The sequence below is a fragment of the Centropristis striata genome, chromosome 6 (genome assembly GCF_030273125.1).
Source record: "Centropristis striata isolate RG_2023a ecotype Rhode Island chromosome 6, C.striata_1.0, whole genome shotgun sequence".
In the NCBI taxonomy this organism is placed as follows: domain Eukaryota; kingdom Metazoa; phylum Chordata; class Actinopteri; order Perciformes; family Serranidae; genus Centropristis; species Centropristis striata.
In genome coordinates this window covers 20,283,659-20,304,515 of record NC_081522.1, presented here as the reverse complement: position 1 = coordinate 20,304,515, position 20,857 = coordinate 20,283,659, and the positions used below count along the sequence as shown (strand labels likewise).

At 40.6% G+C, this 20,857-nt stretch overlaps 1 protein-coding gene across 1 annotated transcript in view; it reads right to left on the bottom strand.

Moving 5' to 3' along the window:
• Positions 1-16,827, bottom strand: part of btbd11b (BTB (POZ) domain containing 11b) — an 88,812-nt gene extending 71,985 nt beyond the window's left edge. The window contains exon 1 of the mRNA XM_059335487.1: positions 15,789-16,827. Within this exon, the coding sequence (XP_059191470.1) occupies positions 15,789-16,641 (853 nt within the window). The 5' untranslated portion in view covers positions 16,642-16,827. The remainder of the gene's footprint in view (positions 1-15,788) is intronic.
• Between the last annotated feature and the right edge of the window lie 4,030 nt (positions 16,828-20,857).

The following is a 20,857-nucleotide window of genomic DNA, read 5'->3' as shown; positions in this document are numbered from 1 at the left end:
CTAGACTCTTTCCCAGGAGAAACTAGGTATCAGATCACAAGACCAAGAAAGGTGTTTCTCTTTTCTGGGGAGAAACTAAACAGCAGTGGTTCAGAAGTTTAATAAACAATATTCATGCAATGCATAGAATGCAGGAGAATCCCTTGCCTCATGTATTTTTCAGTGGGTTTGGAGATTATCTGAAAGTGAACAGCCCTTCCTTCCAGCATCCTGTAACTCATCCTCCCAGCACTGCTTCTGTCCTTTATAGAACAGACTTCCAGCCGTGAGTGAGACTTTGTGGATCAGAGCCGTGTGGCCAAGCTGATGAAACATCATGCCAGGTATAAAACTGACAGACACACCTGTCTCACTGGCGGTGTGTCATCCACTCAACTCCTCTCCATCCTGTGAGTCAGCGTGAGCTCCGAACTTCTGTCTGTCCAAAAAGAGACAGTGACTGAACTGAAAGAATAGTCAGAACATAATGACAAGGATGAATCATCTATAGTGGCCTTTGATCACTATTGTACTATGGCAGTTGTGTGGGAGTTTCCCAGAAATTAGCTTTGGTTATTAAAATACCCAGTGGAGAATTCACTGCAAACCAACATAGCTTTTAACTTTCAATGTTTGTCACTAAAATGCACTCCAACATTATTTTTTACCAAAGCTAGCAACAGGCCTCTGGGGATGGCAATGTCCGTCAGTCAGATTAGTCCGCCAAGTTTGAAATATCTCAACAACTATTAGATCAATCACAATGAAATTTTGAACAGGCATGTATGGTCTCCAGATGACGAATCCTGCTGGATTTGGTGATCTTATGTCATAAGCAGGTTGTGGTTCAGAGTAAAATATCGAGACAACTATTGGATGGATTGCCATGACAACAGACATTAAAAACCCCCTCAAGGGTACATTGTAACTACCAGCAGTTCAAAGCTGTCACTTATCCTCTTTAATATCTCAACCTTAATGTAGATTGTCATAAACTTTGAAGTCACCTTTGCACCAAGAACACAATAAGCAGAACAATGGCTGAGAGAAAAATTCAATCTTCCGAGTGCAAACTACAGGTCCTGATCAGAGGTGCAGAGGCATTCCTCTAAACTTCAGGCAAGGAATTTAAATGTGGAAGAAAGACACCACATTTGTCGGTGCTGTTGGTCAACCAGCAACCCTCTGATTATGCTACAAATTTCACTACAACTGCATGTGGCTATAAAGAACTGTTTTTTCGTTTAACTTGCATAGAAACAGGCCAATTGTGAAACATCTGATCGTTATTGTTCTGCGGTTCGTGTCTGTAGTTTGTCATCTACTGGCTTCACATTCATAAGTGTAGATAGAAAGTATTTTATAACTCAGGCTTTCTCCACATCCCATGGTCAGAATTGATTTGCTTCATTTATATTAAATTACAACAGTATGTTAAAAGACTTAAATCCTGACAAATATTAAAAAAACGAGAAAAAGTGAGTTTAGCACAGCATATGTGCCAAATAAGGATAATTAACCCCTAGCAGTTGCAGAGGTGATGAATAATATGCAGTGCTCCAAATTGCATTACTGCAAGGAAATATTTATCTTTAAGGTTTAAGGTACCATACTCTATGCTATGGCTGCCAGAACAAAATATACAGTGAAATGAGTGTTTTTCAGGGCAGAGTTGCTGCTTGCATCTGTCTTTTCACAGTGTGGTTGTTATTCTGCCAGTCCCTGGTCCACTTTAAGAATGAAATGGGAGTTAAGCAGGAACCGGCATATGTTTGTAATAAAAAATGTCATGAACAAAATAGACATATACCTTCTCCTGTGGTAATCTGTACCATATGCTGCTAGTTCAGATGGGGGTTGAGCAAACTCTCTCAGTGTGAGTGAAGGATTGAGAGGACGTCCAACGTTCAGCTGTTTTAGTTTGGGTAAGAGCCGTTTGGCACTGGATATGTGGCCCTAAAGTAAAAATGTTGATTGATGCTAAAGCAAAAGCTTGTCGTCTGGCACATTTCTCATCGACTTCCTCTCACATTACCCACAAATGCCCCGCCCACTCCACAGCACAAACTACAGTAACAGATTACAGTTCGATCTGGAGGAGATCTGTCATGGTTCAGACACGTGTCTGTCTGCAGAGCGGGCTCGGCCGTGGCTGCCCGGCGGGGCCTTCCATGTCTGGATTGACAGAACTATTAGATCGCTGGCAGACATGTAGGACGGGACAAGGTTACCTCAAGTCGGCACTTACTCTCCATCAAGGCGACGTCAGAATGTGGACTCATTTTATCTGCTCTGACTAAGAAAGCCGGGCTGATACAGAGGGAAGAAAATGAAGTAGCAAGACGGAGAGAATGAGAAAAGAGCAGTAGAAATGAGACAGAAGGGCAAAGACAGAGAGGGAGTGTGGAGCGACCAAGACAAGACATTCATTTATTTGCATCTAGATTAGTCTTATTAAAACCATCTGGCTTATTTCTTCAGGTCATGAGCTGTGATTGAGGTAATTGCACACTGGAAAATAGAAGAAAGGAAAGGTGTATTCACTTTACTCAAGCATGCATACAGTATATATGGGATAACACACACATAGTCCGAAGGTCAGTACGCCGAGCTCTCATGGGAGGTAATGCGATACCGGTCCGTTGGAACAGAATCAGTGTTGCATCAGCAGCTTCAACGCTTCCTACAATGATTCTCAGCCCCGGTATGTGCACTTCCTGATGCGTTTCATTATTTACAAGCAAGCTGACAGACTACAAGGACAACTATTAAAATAACTGAAAATACTGTACATTTTCCATTTGTTGTCATAGATATGATTCTTTGCATACTCAAAATCTCGAAATCGAATGTCAAGGCCATAGCTAGCATTAAAGGACACTCAGGTGATTCTGGTAATTTGAGGGTTTCCACAAAAAGATACACGTAGTGAGGATTAAATTGACTGATTCCAGCGAATTTGCAGCTTTTAACAATACTTTTTAATGTCACAATTGTTTTTGAACATTAATGGATCTCAAATGGATGTCAAATGGTTGTATCACCATTGTAATCTTACTAAATGCTAAATGTGAGCTACACTTTCAATATAATTGCTGCCATTTGGATTTTCTTTTTTAAATATTTTTTCCTACTGTTATTTAGTTTTTTATATGGGTTCTAAATGGACGATGGTTCATAATGTACCAGTACTGAAAGTAACAAGACTGAGTTTTAAACACATGAAATCAATGCTAATAGCATGAGAACACTGAGCAGATTCAACTACTTTTACCAGAACTATCACTAAAATCTAATCTAATCATTATCTCTAACCATTCATTTTCATTTGGAAGTGTAGAAGTGTAGTGAGGGTGGGCACAAGCTAAAAACTAACGAGCACATTTTTTCAGTATTCCAATTATGTTTTACTATTTATTTTCCAATTACAATTAGGACAAAGTACAGGACACTTAACTTGATAATATAATGAATTATACAGATACTTCTCATGCATATTTATGCATGTAATGTCCTGGGAAATGATTGATTTGGCACTGATTTGGCGTAATGGCCATATTACCACTCACCCTCAATACTTATACTGACATCAGTATTTCTAAAGCTCTGTCCAATGTGTATACACATACAGCTCAACAGACCAGAATGCATTGCAGCCACAAGACCAGTTCCTAGGAAGGGGTGCTACTCTTTTTTTTCTCAGGTAGTAAAACTTGCTCTCTTGGTGTTACTGTCATTTTCACTTCTGCTACTAGTAACTGAAAATGTATAAAGCCAGTTCAGACACATCCAGGGGATTCAGGGAAACATTAGGAAAAGGTTATTGATTTGCATGCACTATTATTATATGATGAAGCAGATTGAGAGGAGGAGGGTATAAAAATTAATAATAAATAAATAAAACTTATAGCAGATTTTAGGGGTGACCCCCAAACCACTGAGCAGCTACGATTCAGTAATGACACACCAGACGGCAGCAGTGATCAGCACAAACCGGTGAATATATTTAAGGATAATTATGTCCTCTAGTGAAAGTATACGTTATATTCCACGGGAATGCTGGCATGTCACAAGCAGAGTATGTTTATTTATGTCACATGAACTGTATCTGCTCTGTGTTTATACAGCTGAGGGATCTGGATTCGTCGCATGCAGAGGAAACATGCGTCAAGTGGTTTGTAGAAAGACTGAAAATAATAGAAGTTTAGCTCCCCATGATCACCTCAGAAATCCCAGACATGTTGACATCCCCCACGGCTTACTATACTGTAGCCGTGGATTAGCTTGACTGCAGGAGAGTTGAACATTTGCAGCTCAGCGGGTATAGGAGCAGATTTTCTTCACCTTGACTAATCTTCTGTCAGATGTTTAGGAAAGCCAAGGATTCAGAGGGAATATATGAGTTGTTATATGTAAAGGAATAGGTTGTCCTCTCAGGAAATACGCTTAGTCTCTCTGTTGTCGAGAGTAACATAAGAAGATCTCATGTCTGTCTGTTAAATGTAAGGCTACCCTTAGCTTAGCTTAGCATGGAGACTGGCAAAAGGGGGAAACAGCTAGCATGTCTCTGTCCTAAAGTAGCAAAATCCACCAGCATCTCTAAAACTCACTTACTATCATTACGTCTTGTTTGTTTCCTGCCCAAACTCACAGTGACATAGTATCCGGAAGTCTCTACTTGTAAACCCACTAATTAACATTTTTACTTTTTGTACAGATTGAAAAAATTACACATAACATATTAATTAGTGAGCTTTAAAGGTCTGTTAGGTGGATTTTTTCCTTAGGACAGAGCAGAGCTAGCTTTTTGCCCATGTGTCCAATCATTATGCTAAGCTAAGCTACATAAAACCCAAAAACCCATTTCAGATGTTTCAAGCTGCGATATTTACTCCTCTGGGATGTTTCGCTGTTCAAGGTGTAATGGAGGGACCAAGTGATCCTGGCTCTGTGCCGCCTTCAGAGGTAGTAACAGAGGGGGTCATCCCTATGTTCCCCGTTTTTCTTAAAAAGGGTCCTATGTTCCCCTGTAGCAATACATACCGAGGAGCAAGGGACCCTTTTTCTGAAAAAGGGTCCTATGTTCCCCGCAATCTATCAATCTTTAAGGTAGACTCTCAGCATGGCCAGCAAGCCTACCGTCGCATGGCAGCCCAAAACTTAAATTTGCACAGCAGCTACTTTCTGGTGACTTTGCAGTTCATTTTTTTGGCTTTTTAAATAGGGTTAGGTAATTAGGGTTAGGCCTATTTGCCATGGAATTTGGCAGAAAATGGTGGAAAAAGTAACAGACAGAGGGAACATAGGACCGTTTTTGGGAAAAGCGGGGAAAAAGGGTCCCATGTTCCCCAGTCTCATACAAAGAGGGGAACATAGGACCCTGGGAACATAGACACGCTCCCGTAACTGTTCATGGTGGATCAATGTGAACTGGTGGAGCCAGCAGGCGGAAAAAACATGCAACCAACACTCGAGTAATAAGAAAGAAAGTGGACCCAAACATGCCTCTCACTTGAGTCCGCCATCATTAGTTATTCTGTTACACGGCACTACCGTCTCCTCCCACTTCATTCTGCAATGCCAGATTGCAATGTGAATGGACGCCAATATTACGCCGTTTCGGAATCAGTATGAATGCGGAAACACAATATGAAAAGGGTTACATTCAACAAGCAGACACAAGAGTGGCTTCTCATTTAACAAATGTGTGCAAAAAAGCAAATTTCAATGTCACACTATTACTTCGACTGAATCCACTTAATATTACTTTCAGTTCTGACAATCAGTAATCCACATTGTGTGAGATTCTGAAGCAGAAGGGAATTAACATAAAAGTGGGAACTCTTCAATGTCGCCATCCATCTCAAACAACTCATCTAAGCTGTTCTCAAATACGACTCAATTGGTGCTCTGGGCAGATAAGAGCTCCTCTCACACTGATTCATTGACTGACTGGTTATTTATGATGCTGGACGGCTCATGGATTTGGGGAAATGATGTCCTGATATGACAGAACTATCATCTGAGGATTACCACACACACCCAGAGGAGGCTAACTGTCACTGCAAATGGTTTTCTCATAAGTAATGAACTTATCAGTGATACGGCTGCTGGCAGGTCGACTGACTGTCATATTTGTGTTCCTGTGATTCAACGACAGGTGAGATGGCAAGAATGGCAAGAATCTCGCGATACAATACATAATGTGATACAGGGGTTAAAATAATATATTACGATTCTTTCCAACTCATTTTAGGAAAACTGTCATGGGATAAAGAACAGATCACCATGTGGGATCTGTATTTTCCCAATCCCTGTGTCTGCTACAAATTTTTGCATGTAAACTAGTGTTTTTAAGAATAAATACATTATCACAAAACATAATATCACAGAGTGTATCAATGTTTTTCTTACATGTGTGACCAAAGACCATAGTCTGATGTCACACATAGGTTCCTAAAGAGCCATTGTGATGCTCAGTGTGGTGGGTCATGCCCTTAATTATGCATAACTTAAAGCCTTGTTACATTTAAATGAGGGTTGTATCCAAAATTCCTCCCCTGTACAATTATGGAGACCGAACCCGTTTTTTGCACCCAGCTGTAAACATTTATATTTATGCTGTAAAGTTGGGCATTTTAGCATAGGGGTCTACGGTGATTGACTCACTTTTGGAGCCAGTCTCGAGTGGCTATTCAAGGAAATGCAGTTTTGGGCATTCTGCATTGACTTCATTTTCCAGCCCCTGGAGATGTCGCCTTCTTGTGGCTGCTGCTGGCCATGACATGAAACTGTGCTGTGCATTTACTGAAAACTGTTGTTTGCATTAATCCGATGTGGAAGTACTGTGCTGTGTGTGTGTATTTGTGGGTGTTGTGTAAATATCTTGGAATTTGCTTTACAGTTTGCCAACTGTGAAACTAGAAGTGTGTTGACGCGTCCGGACATGCAGCTTTCTCCATCAGACATATCAGTTGCCTGTGACAAGACAATTTATTTGAATTTTTTTTCACACACTTCAAAGACAAGTTAAAAGCTTGTTTACCTGTATCTTCTTCATAATTTCCAGTCAGACTGGCTGTCATTTAAACAACCCTCTACACAACAATAGAAGTTCAGAGCTGCAAAAGCACAGTGCAGTATAGATACTGATGCTTCACCTAACTAATCCACTTGCTGGTACTTGTTTGCCCAGAGTCTTCTTCCTGCTATAATAAGAAGGAGGCATGGCTTGTCTGGGTCTCATCTGTCACCCACAGCTTCTCTTATGGATTTTCCTGTTTTGATCCTTGCCATCTGTGCCTCCTTCTCTCCCTCTGCTTTTCTTCCAGAGCCGACTTCATGAACAATTCATTCTTAGCCCTGGCTCCCCTGGATTTGGCTCCATAGCACACAGTCATTGTTAAATTATTCTGGTCTAGCATTGGTATCATCATCTGCCTAACTAAAAGCTAATACAGAATTTGCATCTGGAAAACTTACTAAAAACTCCCAAAAGAAGGGATCCCAGAAGATTGAGTCCAGAGGGAAACAAACATCTCCCAGAGACAGAAATAAAAAAAAGCTCAAGCTCCCTCGATAATGTTACCCAGAGATAAAAAATACCAAATCTTTCTCACTGACAGTACATGGGAATCTAAAGAGTGATTTTAAAGTGCACTTTCTGGGCTGACATTGTCAGGGCTGTAATGGAGGAAATCCCATTTCAGTGTAAAAGGTCAAGCATGACAATTAGAGAAATCTACAAAATGAGTCCTTGCTGCAGCAGCTCCAGCAGTGTTTTTCTCCAAAGACTTTACAGAACGGTGCTGAGGGTTTTAACCTTGAACAGTTATCCACACATATTGATTCAATTGGTAACATTGCAAAATATTCTGTCAAACAAAATGCCTCAATTTCACCCAATCTGTGTTGAATAACCACTGAAAGTATACTAATTATTTTTTCATGTCTCTGTTTACGGTGTGCAATGGCTGCAGTCACATTCATGTAGTGGCTGATTTATACATGTATCAACACACACAGCAATGAGTGACATTGTGCAACTGAAACTTAGAATTCATCCCATGAAGTGCATGAGAAAAAAAGGCAGTTACAGAAGAAAAAAAAGCCACCCGATCTATCACAGACGCTGCCAGCTGGGTGCAGAATTAACTGTATTCTATCGCCTGTCTCCTCTTAATCAACCAAAGTAAGCTTGGCTGGAGCGCTCCCTCGCTGTACCAGACTCCATGTCACATCAACATTCTTCATTTCCCCCCCAAACTCACAATTAATACCAGATCTGCTCCTGGGCCATGTGTGACTCTTTTTTAAGTATGTGTGTAGGAATCTGAGTCTGTGCACTGCAAAAAAAGCCAACTTGTATTTTTTGGCCTAAAACAGTGATTTAAGTTGGTAAAACTTGGAAATATAAATTATTGACATTTAGGGCAATAATGTAAGTTAGCACAACAAAGGAAGCCAGTTGTATGCTCAAAAACAAGTTTGTGAGTTGTTATATCTTTAAGTTGGGGTTCACAACAAGGGACAATAGTTCTGCTAACTCTTATTTCTTTGTTGTAAAATGCGGGAAAGCTGTGAAATTCTGTCATTGCCGAAAGCTAGCGGCTAACTGATGCTAGCGGCTAACTGAAGCTAGCGGCGCTGCTTGTCACAGCTACAAGAGTAGCCATTAGCGTATCAAAGCTAACTCAAAATTGTGGTCGCAACATTAGCTGACATTTCATAGCGGCGTTACAATCGTGCCAATTCAGCACATTGCAGAAGTAAGAATTAAAAGTTATTACAATGTAAAATTATAAGTTCAAAAATCTGAATTCAGAGTTGAGCAAACTCAAAAACAAAACTTAAAATATTTAGTTTAATTGTCCAACTTAAAATTTTATTGAAGTTTGTTGCCTTGAAATTTTGAGTTCACCCAACTTTTCTTTTTTTGCAGTGTGTATGTGTTATGTGTCTGCAGCTGTGTAAGGGTTTCCCGAGCACAGATATGTTATATCTCACTCCCAGGCATAATGGGGACTGGTCTCCACCGGTACAGATTGGTACCACTGCAGACCGCAGTCATTCCTGTCTGCCTGCCTTCCCCACAGCATGTGTGCACCAGGCACCGACCTCACACTGCAACGCTGACTATTGGATACGGAACAAAAGACCTGTGAATGGAATGAAACCTGCACTCCATAACCCCTGTGAAGCATTTAACTAAAACTGCACAAAGCAACACAGCACACGAACAGGAAAGTGTCACTTTTTCTAATAGCATACAGATCACAACATCAACAAGTGGCTCTGGTTTTCACACATATTTGTATCCGGGAATTCTTTTTTTACAAAAGTGAGGTCTCACTTCTGAATGTTTAATGTTAAGTGTAGGGTACACATAAGGCTTTTAAATGAAAATCTCACCTCTGTGACACACTTCACACTGCAACGGTCCAATGGTTTCCAGGGGACATGCTACAGTGCTGTGGTTTACTATTTTTGTGTACACCCACTTATCTCAAATTTTCGTGTTCGGTTTTTGAGTTTCCACATTTCCCAGAGTGCCTTTTGACAAGACGCAGAGAGGTGTGTGCTTTGTGCTGTAAGGACTGTGTGTTTTCCAGGCAGGAAAAGTAAGAGTGAGGAGAGAACAATGCCACAGAGCCACATGCTCAGTTGTTCAAATTACCTCAAATTACCCCTCGACAGGGTTATATTTCAGATGCTACTGGCAACCGCTCCACAAAGATGCAAGTTGTGGCAGCCTTGACTTTCTACTGAGGCTACATTGGTAGAAAAAAATATCTCTGACAGCTCTATGATGGATTGCCCCTGAATCATTGTTAATGTCAATGCAAAAGTCTACAAAGAAACCATTGCCTCTTGATTCTCCAGGACACTAAAAACAGGGCAACGTTTTCCTTCACTGTGTGTTTAGATAAGGGACAGTACAATACAGCAAGCATATTGACAAAAAATATAAAATATGTTGTACCACATCATGTGCAGGTATCAGCATGTATCACAGGTCCCCACAACTCAAAAAGCATTAGACAAGGCTATATATACAGAATAGGGCACTTTAAATAACACGAATACAAATCATATTTAGTCAAAATCATGTTTTTGGGTGTTTGTTTTTATCAATCTGGCTGAATAGTTGATCCAAATATCCAGTACAGATAGCATCATTTTTTACTTGTACTTGTGGTGAAGGTAAATCTTCATTTACTCTCAAAAACATTCATCTGAAGCTTAATTAGCTAAATAGTTTTGTAATGACTAATAAATATAAGTTTAAAATATCAACCTCTGGATATGTTCCACCCACTTTCAGTTTAAACTCCGCCCACTCCAAGTACTGATCATTTTATTGGTTAAACAGATATACGTAGATAATGGCTTACTCGCTCATCCATATTCATTTATTAGGCTGCTATGGGGCAGTGGATCCAGCTGTAAAACATATCCTTTTATAAAAATGATTTTGGTAAAGGTGTTACCAAACAGTTGTGTATTTATTTATCCTGCAGATATGAAGGAACATCAGCATTTATTTGGAGTCACACTAATGGCAATCTGAACAATATTAAAGTACAATATTCACGCTCCTTTTAGCTTTGTTTTGGTTTCCAGCAACCAAGAACATTGTCTGTCTGCCATTTAGTGGGTGGCAGTAGAGCAATGTTGTTGTTTTTTTAGAGCTTTTTCACTGAAAGCAGCTGGAACTGACACTGATGAAAACAGGAAGACTGAACCAAAATAGTAAAGATTGTTATTTTTTATCTTTATCTTAAATTTTGTGTGAAATTTGTGTGGTCGGCTGTAACAAAGAAATTTCCCCGCTGTGGGATTAATAAAGTCAATCTAATCTAAAACTCTGAGATCCTATGGGACAACCTGGCAGAGAGTTCCATAAATGGTCCACTTGGCTAAACAACGATTTAATTTGCTAAAAATGTTCTGTTAACCAAGTCAACTGTAGCTACATGTTTGGCCACCTGTCCATATGAATAAGAAAAAACCCCACCATGAAACTGAATGAGCTTGGAATTCCAAGGCACATTACCTACACTTGTTTTGAATGACTGTAGGGTGAAATTTGCCTTTAAATCTTTCAACAAAACCAGCTCTGCCCAGACTTGAAAGTCATCTCACACCTAAAGCGTGATTAGAAAATCGTCCTCAGGGTGGTAAATATGCCTGAGCACCGGATATCATGTTCCACCAGACATTTTCTGTGACATGCACACGTCGTTAAGGAAATCAAAGAATCCCTGTGTCCCAGGGTCTACAGGGAGCCATAAGAAATATCCCAGCATATAGAGCAGTTTCCTGTTCTGACAGGATACCACAGCCGAAGAAGGGAAACCCAACACCCACCTGCAAATAACACTGACTCAGACATGGTGAGAGGAGCCCCTGATATCTTGCTGTTTGTGTGCGAATGACTCTGTGTGTGTTGGGCTTGTGTGTGGGAGGCCTGCCATATGCTAGATGCGCCAATGTAGAACTGTGAGGTTTAGTAGGTGTATAACAGACATTATATCACAGGGTAATTATGGGTACTGTGTTGAGGCCTGACATCAATTAATGAAACAACCAAGAACAAGCTTTTCCCCCCTTGTTTGTATAAATTGATGAATTACAAAGATATACATCCTTGCACAGCAACATAACAATCTAACAGACTGCACTTGCTACTACCTAAAACTGCGGAACCTCTTATTGTTGTTGAGCAGCTATTCTATTATTGATCACTCTTTCAAGAAATATTGGCATTTTGGGAAGTACACGTGTTCACATATTTGCTGAGAGTAACATCAGAAGATGAGCCTGTTAGCTTAGCTTAGCATTAGAGGACTACTTATTGGCTAGAAGCAATAATTTCCTTAAGTCTTGTTGTCACCATGCTGTTGCCAGGCAGCAAGCGGAGACCTGGGGAAGTTACTGCTCCTGGCCATGAAATGATCAGGTTGAGCCAGAAATCCCTATTCTGCTTCTACAAGAGATGATCAGGCACATTTTGCCCTGTAACACCACAATCTTATTATACTTCATTTTTGTACAAATTGAAGAAATAAGATGTGTTAATTAGTGATGATAAGTGGTCTTGAGTTTTTAACTTTTCAGTTTGACTCAAACCGAAATAACAGGGGTGAGACCACGGTCCAGACCAATCAGCCAAACCTCGGTCTGAAGAAACGAGGTGGTCTTGTTCCAACTCAGACCATGAACCAGGATTCTGTTCATTTCTGGTGTGAAAGCATTTTTAGGATGGTTCAGAATTTTTGGACCAATTACAGGAAGTTCTGGCAGGCTATCGATGTGTTATAAGAGAAGCGAATAGCTCGGTTCACAAGCTCTTAGGGAGAGCAAAAAAAAAAAAATCCGATATCAGAGGACAAACCCATCATTTACAAATATAGAGAGATGCAGCTTATGTAGGGGATGATGGCAGAACATATAGTTCTAGTGCTCTTACATTATTGCAATGCAAATTAAACAGAAACGTAAACCTCGGTTTGGAATTTCAGGTGTGAAAAATGCTGTTAGTTACTGTTAGGTGGATTTATTATGTTTGGACAGAATAGCTATTTCCCTCTATTCCAGGCTTCATGCTCAGCTAACTGACTCCTGGTCGTGGCTTTTTTTTATTAATGCACAGATATAAGAGTGGTGTCTCATTTAACTTGTGTTAAGAAAGTCTTTCTCTAAATGTTGAATTATTCCTTTCACCTTCTGTGGAAGAGAGAAAGCCAGACAAATTGATAAGCTCATTAGTCTGGTACCTGATAGAGGCTGAAAAGTTCATAAAGGAATACACCCAACATGGTCTCTAGATTATTGACTTTGTGACAGCACAAGAAAGGAAATCCGCTTTGGAGGAAGAGATGCAATAAAGATATTCATAAAGGCCTCCTGACAAAGCTGGGTCACCGGCGTAAGCATAATATGGAAAAATCACCTCAATTGCTTCCGAGAGAGAGACTGGGAGAACGGATGGAGCGATACAGAGGTTCAATTTGGCAGACAGTGGCTCGGGTAAGGTCAACCCACCCTCAGATTGACTGGCTGTTTGGTTTTACTGGGAAGACAAGGACTGATGTGGCTGTGCCTCAGCCTTATCTGTCACTGCAGACAGAAGGTATCTTGAGGTTTAGAGGTCCTGCAGTTTCACAATAAGAAATGTGATTGAAATCTGCCACTATATAGAACTCCCTATATTGACTCAACCAGTCATCCTTTGAAACCCCAACAGACACACAACTCCACCTATCAGTCTTAAACCTGTAATAACTGACTTCATGGCCTCTCCAGGGGTTCAATAGAAACAAGCTGTGAACACAGTACAGCCATCATCACTCTGTAAGTCTATGAGGCAAATTTAAGAGGCGGCCGTGTTGTTGGCGGAAAAAATCATGAGGCAGAGCACCCATACACATGTACACCCAAACAAACAACTAATAATAAATGCAATTTTTTTTTAAAATACTGTCCTGTTTTTATCTATTGAACAGCCTGAGACTTAAAGCTGCATTAATTTATTTGTTTTGCCCTTTTGGCTAGCAGAAACAAGGTGCGTTAGCATAAAGTTGTCTATTTGGCTACACATCGAGAAGATAAAGACATTTGCATCCATCTTGGAGTTGTGTTTCTGGCCACGTGGCGAATATACACCCAATATGTTCTCTCTTTTCAGCTCTGCTTTGGTTTCCACCAACTTCTTAAAGGAAACATCTCGCTTTAGCTAGTGTTTAATCTCCATAAACAGCCCCTTTGTAGTCTGAGTAGAATTGACCAATTTGAACAGGCTTTAGTTGACTGCAGGTAAAAAGTTTGTAGAAAGAACAAAAGTGACATAATGTAGCCTTCTGGTGAAAATGCAATCTTGTAACTGATCGGATATTGTCTCACACTTTGCTTTTTAGTAGCTTAGCTAACTTAGCTAAAGTGAGTACTTGTAAAACAATCTGGTCATAGACATCGTCTCTCAATTCCAACTCCATTTTTGTGAACCCCAGATATATTAGCTCTTGTCCCTAAAGGCTAAATCATACTTAATACTGGGCAGGTAGTGTACAGTCAGAGAGCAGTGACAGAGAACCAAAATAATAATGAATCATGTTCTCGTTACACAAAGTCATTGACATGTTGTTATTGCAAAGATATAAACATTTAACTTCAGTGTCATGCTAGTAATTATCTTGTGAACTACACAACATTGAACAACATCAGGCATTCATGCACCCTAACACTTTTCTAGCCTTGGGCATTACATCAATATTCCATATGCCCCAGAATTTTTTTTTCTTTTTTTTTTTGCATCTTATGCTATTCACCGGTCCAATGCACCACTGAACACTCAACCACACCTATTCCACAGCTGGAGTTAAGCTGCATGCCAAGTGGCCTGAGTGTGCAGAGTGACTGAATATTGACATTTAATACTGTCCAGTATGTGCTCACTGTAAACTGACGTTATATTGCAGTCTCTTTGAACTGTAAACTCAACTCTGCATGTGTTAAGGTATACAGTATTATAGTGATACTATTTGCTGTCATCACCTCAAATGAATTCTGACTGTTTAGCTGAAACATTATAGTAATGTACCTCTGTAAGCAAACAGTCATGAAAAGGGTAAAAAAATATATATTTTGCTGTCCCTTTAAAACAAAGAGGTACAGTGGTATAAAGTGCTCTTCTCATGATGCCAGGCTTCTGTTGGTGATTCATCAATACGGTCAGAGTCTCGCTAAGTTTCTCTCTCTCTCTCTCTCTCTCTCTCTCTCTCTCTCTGCCTGTCTGTATCTCTTTCTCTCTCTCTCTCTCTCTCTCTATAACTCAGTTTTATTCACATCACTCTGCATAATGCATGATAGCACATAGGTCCCCCAAGGCCTTTCATTACGTAAACCTGTTGCAAGAGGAGCCACAGCAGCACTTTTACAACATCCATCAAAACAGGGGCAAGCATGTGTTCGAGTGGTTTGTGATGTATTGCTGTTAAAGCGCCAGTGAAGTCTGAATAAAATTTCACTTACTTTCAAAGCACACACCAATAAGTATTTCTAAACACTTGGAAAGGATGGTGAAAACTACCGGCAAGGTCTTGTGTGTACCGGAATAAGATGATGTACACAGGAATGAAAGACCTCCTTCCTATCTGGGTGAAAAGAATAAAGCTCACCTCTGCAGGGCATTATTGTAGGAAAACCAAGAGGGAGAGCCCCTTTCACTGAAAGCTCTCAAAGTGAGGCATTTAAGCCTGGGGATACTGCTTCGTCATTTTGTGCATTAACAAAACAGCTACATACAGTATAAGACGGATATGAGAGAATAGCGTCTGCAGTGTATTACTGCACAGAAGACACAAGGTACCACTCTCTCACATCCTGATCTGCTCAGTCAGTCATCCCATGCCTGCAGCTTCTGCACCTCACTGAGAATAGGAAACACTATTTCAGCTGCAGAAATGCTCTCTTGCTATTGAGTTGAAGTTCACAGATCCTGGGAAGAGAGATTGAGAGACTGCTGCATAACCTTTTCATATCAGAGATCTGAAGGCAAGTAAATCCTGGTAGTCATTTATGCTGCAGGTGAGACTTGCTTGGATCAGAATCACCTACAATGTTACATCAATATATGGAGGCTTGGAGTGAATCCAATAAAGAAGCCTTATCTAAATGGGCGATGAGAGTAAGTATGAGAGTCTACAAGTGGCAAATTACGCATAGGGATTTAAAATCAGTGGAGGAGTGAGAAGGATATGAAAAGGATAGGGACCCTGTTGCATGGACTTACAGTATCCACAACTCACCGCTTGCATTCTTCCCACAGATCAGGTGTTGCCAGAGCTGCAGAGACCCCCATATCTCTGCGTCAGTGTTGACGGCCTGGTCCAGGGTCTCCACAGTGAACTTGGGGATCCCGTTATCCCTCTCCAGCAGCGCACTGCGCAGCACCCGCGCGTACACCTCGCGGAAGAGGCTCTCCATGCACGCAGCCAGGTAGATGGCCGCGTGCTCGTGGACCCTGACCGCCATCCTGCCGTCGACCATCCACCTGAAGAACTTCCCCACGTTGAAGATGAGTCCGCAGCGCACCGACTTGCCGCGGCTGAACTTGTCCTCCTCCGTGCTCATGTTGTACATGGACAAGGCACTGAGGGCCGCGCTGATGCAGCTCATCGACACGCTCCACGACAGGACGATCTTTATGGCACTTTGGATCTCATATTTGGTGCATTTGGCGTAGCGCAAACTCAGGCGCTGCGACTCCCTCGCGACCCTGACCAGGGCCCGGCTGATAAGCACCGAGAGCCTGAGCAGGACGTCCTGCGGGGGGGTCGGCAGGGTCATCTCCTCGTCCCTGCTCAGCGCGCTCGCCACTTCCCCGAGGCTCCACGGTACATCCTCAAGCTCGGGTAGTTTAGCGCACTGCCCGGTGCTCTCCAGGATCTCGGCGTCTTCGACCAGGACCGTGTTAACAGTGTCCAGACTGTTGTGTCGACTGTGCATCGAGTCGGTTAAATGCCAGTAATTTCCCCCATGTGCCTCTGAGCAGCACAGCGACGCACTGGAAGATCTGAAGGAGTCGGCGGCTCCACCATAACCCGAGTCTAGCGTCAAATCCTCCAGGGTCCTCGCTACTGACTTGCTACTCCTTGCCATAACTGCACTTCATACTGTAAAAGAGGGCTTGGGAAAGTAGAGGAAAATATTCAAGCCGGTGGGGATGGATACGCACGCGTCTTGCACGAAATCAAGCACGAATATTATTCTGTGTTTAGGATAAGTCTAACCAAAGCTTCCATATAAAGTTAAGAGTAGTATCTCACTACAGTGCATCAACAGTCACACACTGGTGCGGTACAAGCGCAGTGCCTGACAGATGGAGGCGGGGCCGCGGAGACCCGAGAACAGCTGTCAGCCAATGGACTCTCGGGATGAAGCAGTAAAGAGTTTTAATTGGATCGCTTATAGAGGATCAATACAAAGTCATTGATGCGGCCCATGTTAAGGCTGAGAAATAATAATAGAAAAAGGGCGATGTAAACAGTGAGGACTATACTTGTGCTATTGTCTATAGCCCACTTTGGGGAAGTTTCTCAAAACTTTGCATAAGTGCATACATCCTGTCATGTAAAAAACAATGTAAAAGGCAGAACATGAATAATAAATCACATAATATATAATATAAGTAGCTGCTTTTATAGAATCATGTTTAGGGGACAAGTCCTCTAGAGGATCAGGCTTTTCAGATATTTTCTGAGGGCCCATGTCTGATCGGAACATGACTCAAGACCATTAATAATAGATTGCATGCATAATGTATCCTTCTCTGTTCCTCTGGAGAAGAACACATTGAAAAGATCTGAATGACTTTCAAGGTCATTCTGTGGGATCACTCGCAGTGACTAACATAGCCTAAACTAATGTACAGGCCCTGTGGAATCAGCATTAACCCTAGTCCACATTAAATGCAAGCCATGATGGATGCATGTGCAAGTACAATTTAAAGATGGGAGATATCCTTTATTCTTAAACAACGGCAGCAAGGTATCATGTTTGAGTAAAATCTAATGGAAGTTGCTGCAGTCATACTGTAATACTGACAAGACAGGTTAAGTGCAAAAACTGCAAATCGACAGTGGATATGAAATAAACCTGTGGTAAAAAATAAAATGAAAATGAACCATGAACTGGAGATTGCTCACTGATCTGCTCACTGTGGATGCTTTACATCTGAAATGCAGTGAGACTTTAGCTTCTGCATTTGGCAGCAGGTTGGTTGTCTCTCTGGAGCAACAGTGAACCCTGGTGTTGTGCAGTCAAACTTCAATTTATTTGTCAGGACACGAGGCTCAAATTTCTGACAGTTACAAAGAAATTAAAATAATGTATTCTGTACTGGGGTCAGACATGTGTCGCTAAAGATATTTTGACGTGTCACGGTAGGAAAAGCATAGGTGTACATAACAATATGAGTGATGGCTGAATTCCATTTAGCTGCATCTGTTTCACATCTCTGGTGTATTGTGCATGCAGGCTCGCTGTCACAGCTTGCAGGAACAATTGAATAGAACAAAGCCATGGTTCATGTTATTAGTAACACCAGTGCTTTTCCTGATATAACAAGTCAAAATGTCTGCTGTGAGAAATATAATACGTTATAACATGTGATACATGTGAACAGTGTAGATATCCATTACATATACATATAAATAATGACATACTGTTCAGTCTCTGAAGGTCATCAAAGAAAAGGAGATATCGCAAATGTTTTAGTATGTGGTTTCCCTGCTCTGGGTGTGAAAGGTGTAAACAGAATACTATCTGTATACATTATTGCAAGGTCTACTGAAAGGTCTGCACAGTGCAAAAGCCACAATGTAAGTGAAAGGGGATTTATCTATTTTAGCATCATCATTTAACATCAGCGAAAAAGAAGGAGACATGGCTTCATAACAGCGATGTCCTCTGAGAGAGAAGCAGAGGGACTGATCTGTTTTAATCATATTGATTTATCTACGTAACCTCATTGATTGCTGTATGAAAGCTCTATCCTTTAAGAGGGGAAAAGAGGCTATAATGTTGGGCAGCAAAGAATTTTGGACAATCAATTTTTGTAAAAATGGAAGCTAAATTAGGTAATAAAACTCACCTTGAAGGTCTTTAGTAGTCCTAGAGGATCATTTAATATCACAGTCTCATTTCTATGTTGGGTGCAAATTGGCCTTTCTGGCCGAGGGACTGCTTCAATCAAACTTAATTTAGAAGGCGTAGCATGTCAGGGGGCGCACAATTTGGAATGAGGTAATTAAAAAAAGGTGATTTTGTGCCAAAAGCCTTTTCTAGTTAAAACCCACTGGAGCCCCAGCGTGAACCAAGTGACCTGCTTTTAAGACTTGTTACATCAGCATGGCACTTGGGATTGTAATATTGGTCAGATGGTTGGTTGGTGCGTCCACCATGTTGGTCCAGACTGAAAAATATCAGGAACTTTGGTGATGCCTTAGTCAAACACCATCATCAGGCCAAATTTGCCCAATATTTTGGTTTTATGACCAGATACATGTGGAGGTAATAGCATTCCCATTAGCCTCAAGTGTACTTTGTGTTTAGTGCTAATTATGTCAGCATGCCACCACCCTAATAAGATGGTGAATGTTGTCGACATTATGGACTATCCATTGAAAATCAGCATGTCACTGTGAGCATGTCAGCATGCTGAATCAAATTTAGCTCAAAGGGCTATACACCAGGCAGCTAGCATGGCTGTAGACTCTCAGTCTTGTTTCATATTATGTCCTATTTTGCTAATTACAAGTAATTCATATTTACATAGCTTAACATGTACAAAGAGTTAGCATAATGTCTTACACAGAATAGTGATAATTGTACCACCAATCAACTAAGTACATTAACTAAACACATCTTGGACAGAAGGTATAGGTGCAACTTCTAAATGAAATCGACAAAGAGCTGTGGAGATTGGTCTTGCTATGTTAGACTTATTGGTCAAAGCAAATAAACATTGTGATACAAACTTTTAAAAAGAAGAAAAATGTATTGCTCTTGAAAGTGAGAAAAAGAGAAATTAAGAAAAAAATTAATTAAGGACAAGATGGATATGTTGAAAATGTGATGGAGATTCCAAGGCCTTTCAAACAATCCTGGTTAAGAATGCCATCTAGTGTTCACTTGCAGAGCCACATGCAATTACATAAGTAACTCAACGCAGCCTATTTCAAGAGCTTGTTCATGGTAAAACTAGGTATTGCCAAGTCATTTGACATGAGCAGTCATAATAAATAGAACTCACTAACAACCATAAACTGTTAGGAGAGTGAAATCTTAATTTAATTGACTTTTGGAAATAGTAAAGAGGTCCGAAAAGGTTTATCAGTGGATAGGTGTGTTTTATTGAGATGTTTGGAGAAGGTGGGAATGGAAAATTTCACCAGACATTGGCTAAAAATTTTGCAGATCCGCCACAGATAATCAGCTCAAACCAAGAGCCTGAGCCACTGCGTCTGATTGGTTTAGAGAGTTACATTACACACTTAACACACAGACATTACTGCATTAGATTAAGCTGTACTGTTAGACCTCTGTTTCTGAATAATGAGCAATCTGTTCAAAACCAAGCTGATCACAGTTTCATCATTAGACTTCCATATGACTAGAGAAAATGAAATGAAATTGTCAGGTGCAATGCTGTGAGCAAGTTAAAAGTTGGTAAAACTTACTGTATTAGCACTGTATAGCCCCATAGGCCTGGGACGGTGCAAATAATATTTTTGGAAATCCTGCTCCAGGGTGATACAGTATGTTCCTCTTTCTCTTCAGCACAGCACGTTCCTCTTCCTCTACAGTTGCATTTCTGTGTTATATAAAACAGAGGGAACAGATGCATTTTTTCACAAAAGTATTTGAATGACCCCTTTTAGAAAATAATGGAATTTCAATGAGTGTAATAATTAAACATTTATTGTGGTGTTAGTGAGAGAAATGAGAGAGAGCAACACCTTTAGGCCACTTCAGTTGCACTTAAAAATGCACAACAAAACAAACAAAGCATATATAAGTCATATATTGCTTTATTTGCCATTCAGTGTGTTTCTAGTGACTCCAAAAAGTCACATACACTCTACCATAAACCAAGGCTTTAAATGTCTTCATTTTAAAAAATCTCTCCCTATGCCGAACAGCAGAAAGATGTGTTTTCATGAGGAATGTCTCCAGACAAATCATAATACAGCAACCACAATGCAGCACCTACTTAGGTTCATTTAAAATCAAACTAATTTAAATTACTTGACAATTAGAGTATGACAGGCAGTCAGATAGACCAGTGACAAATTTAATAAAAATGTAACATTAG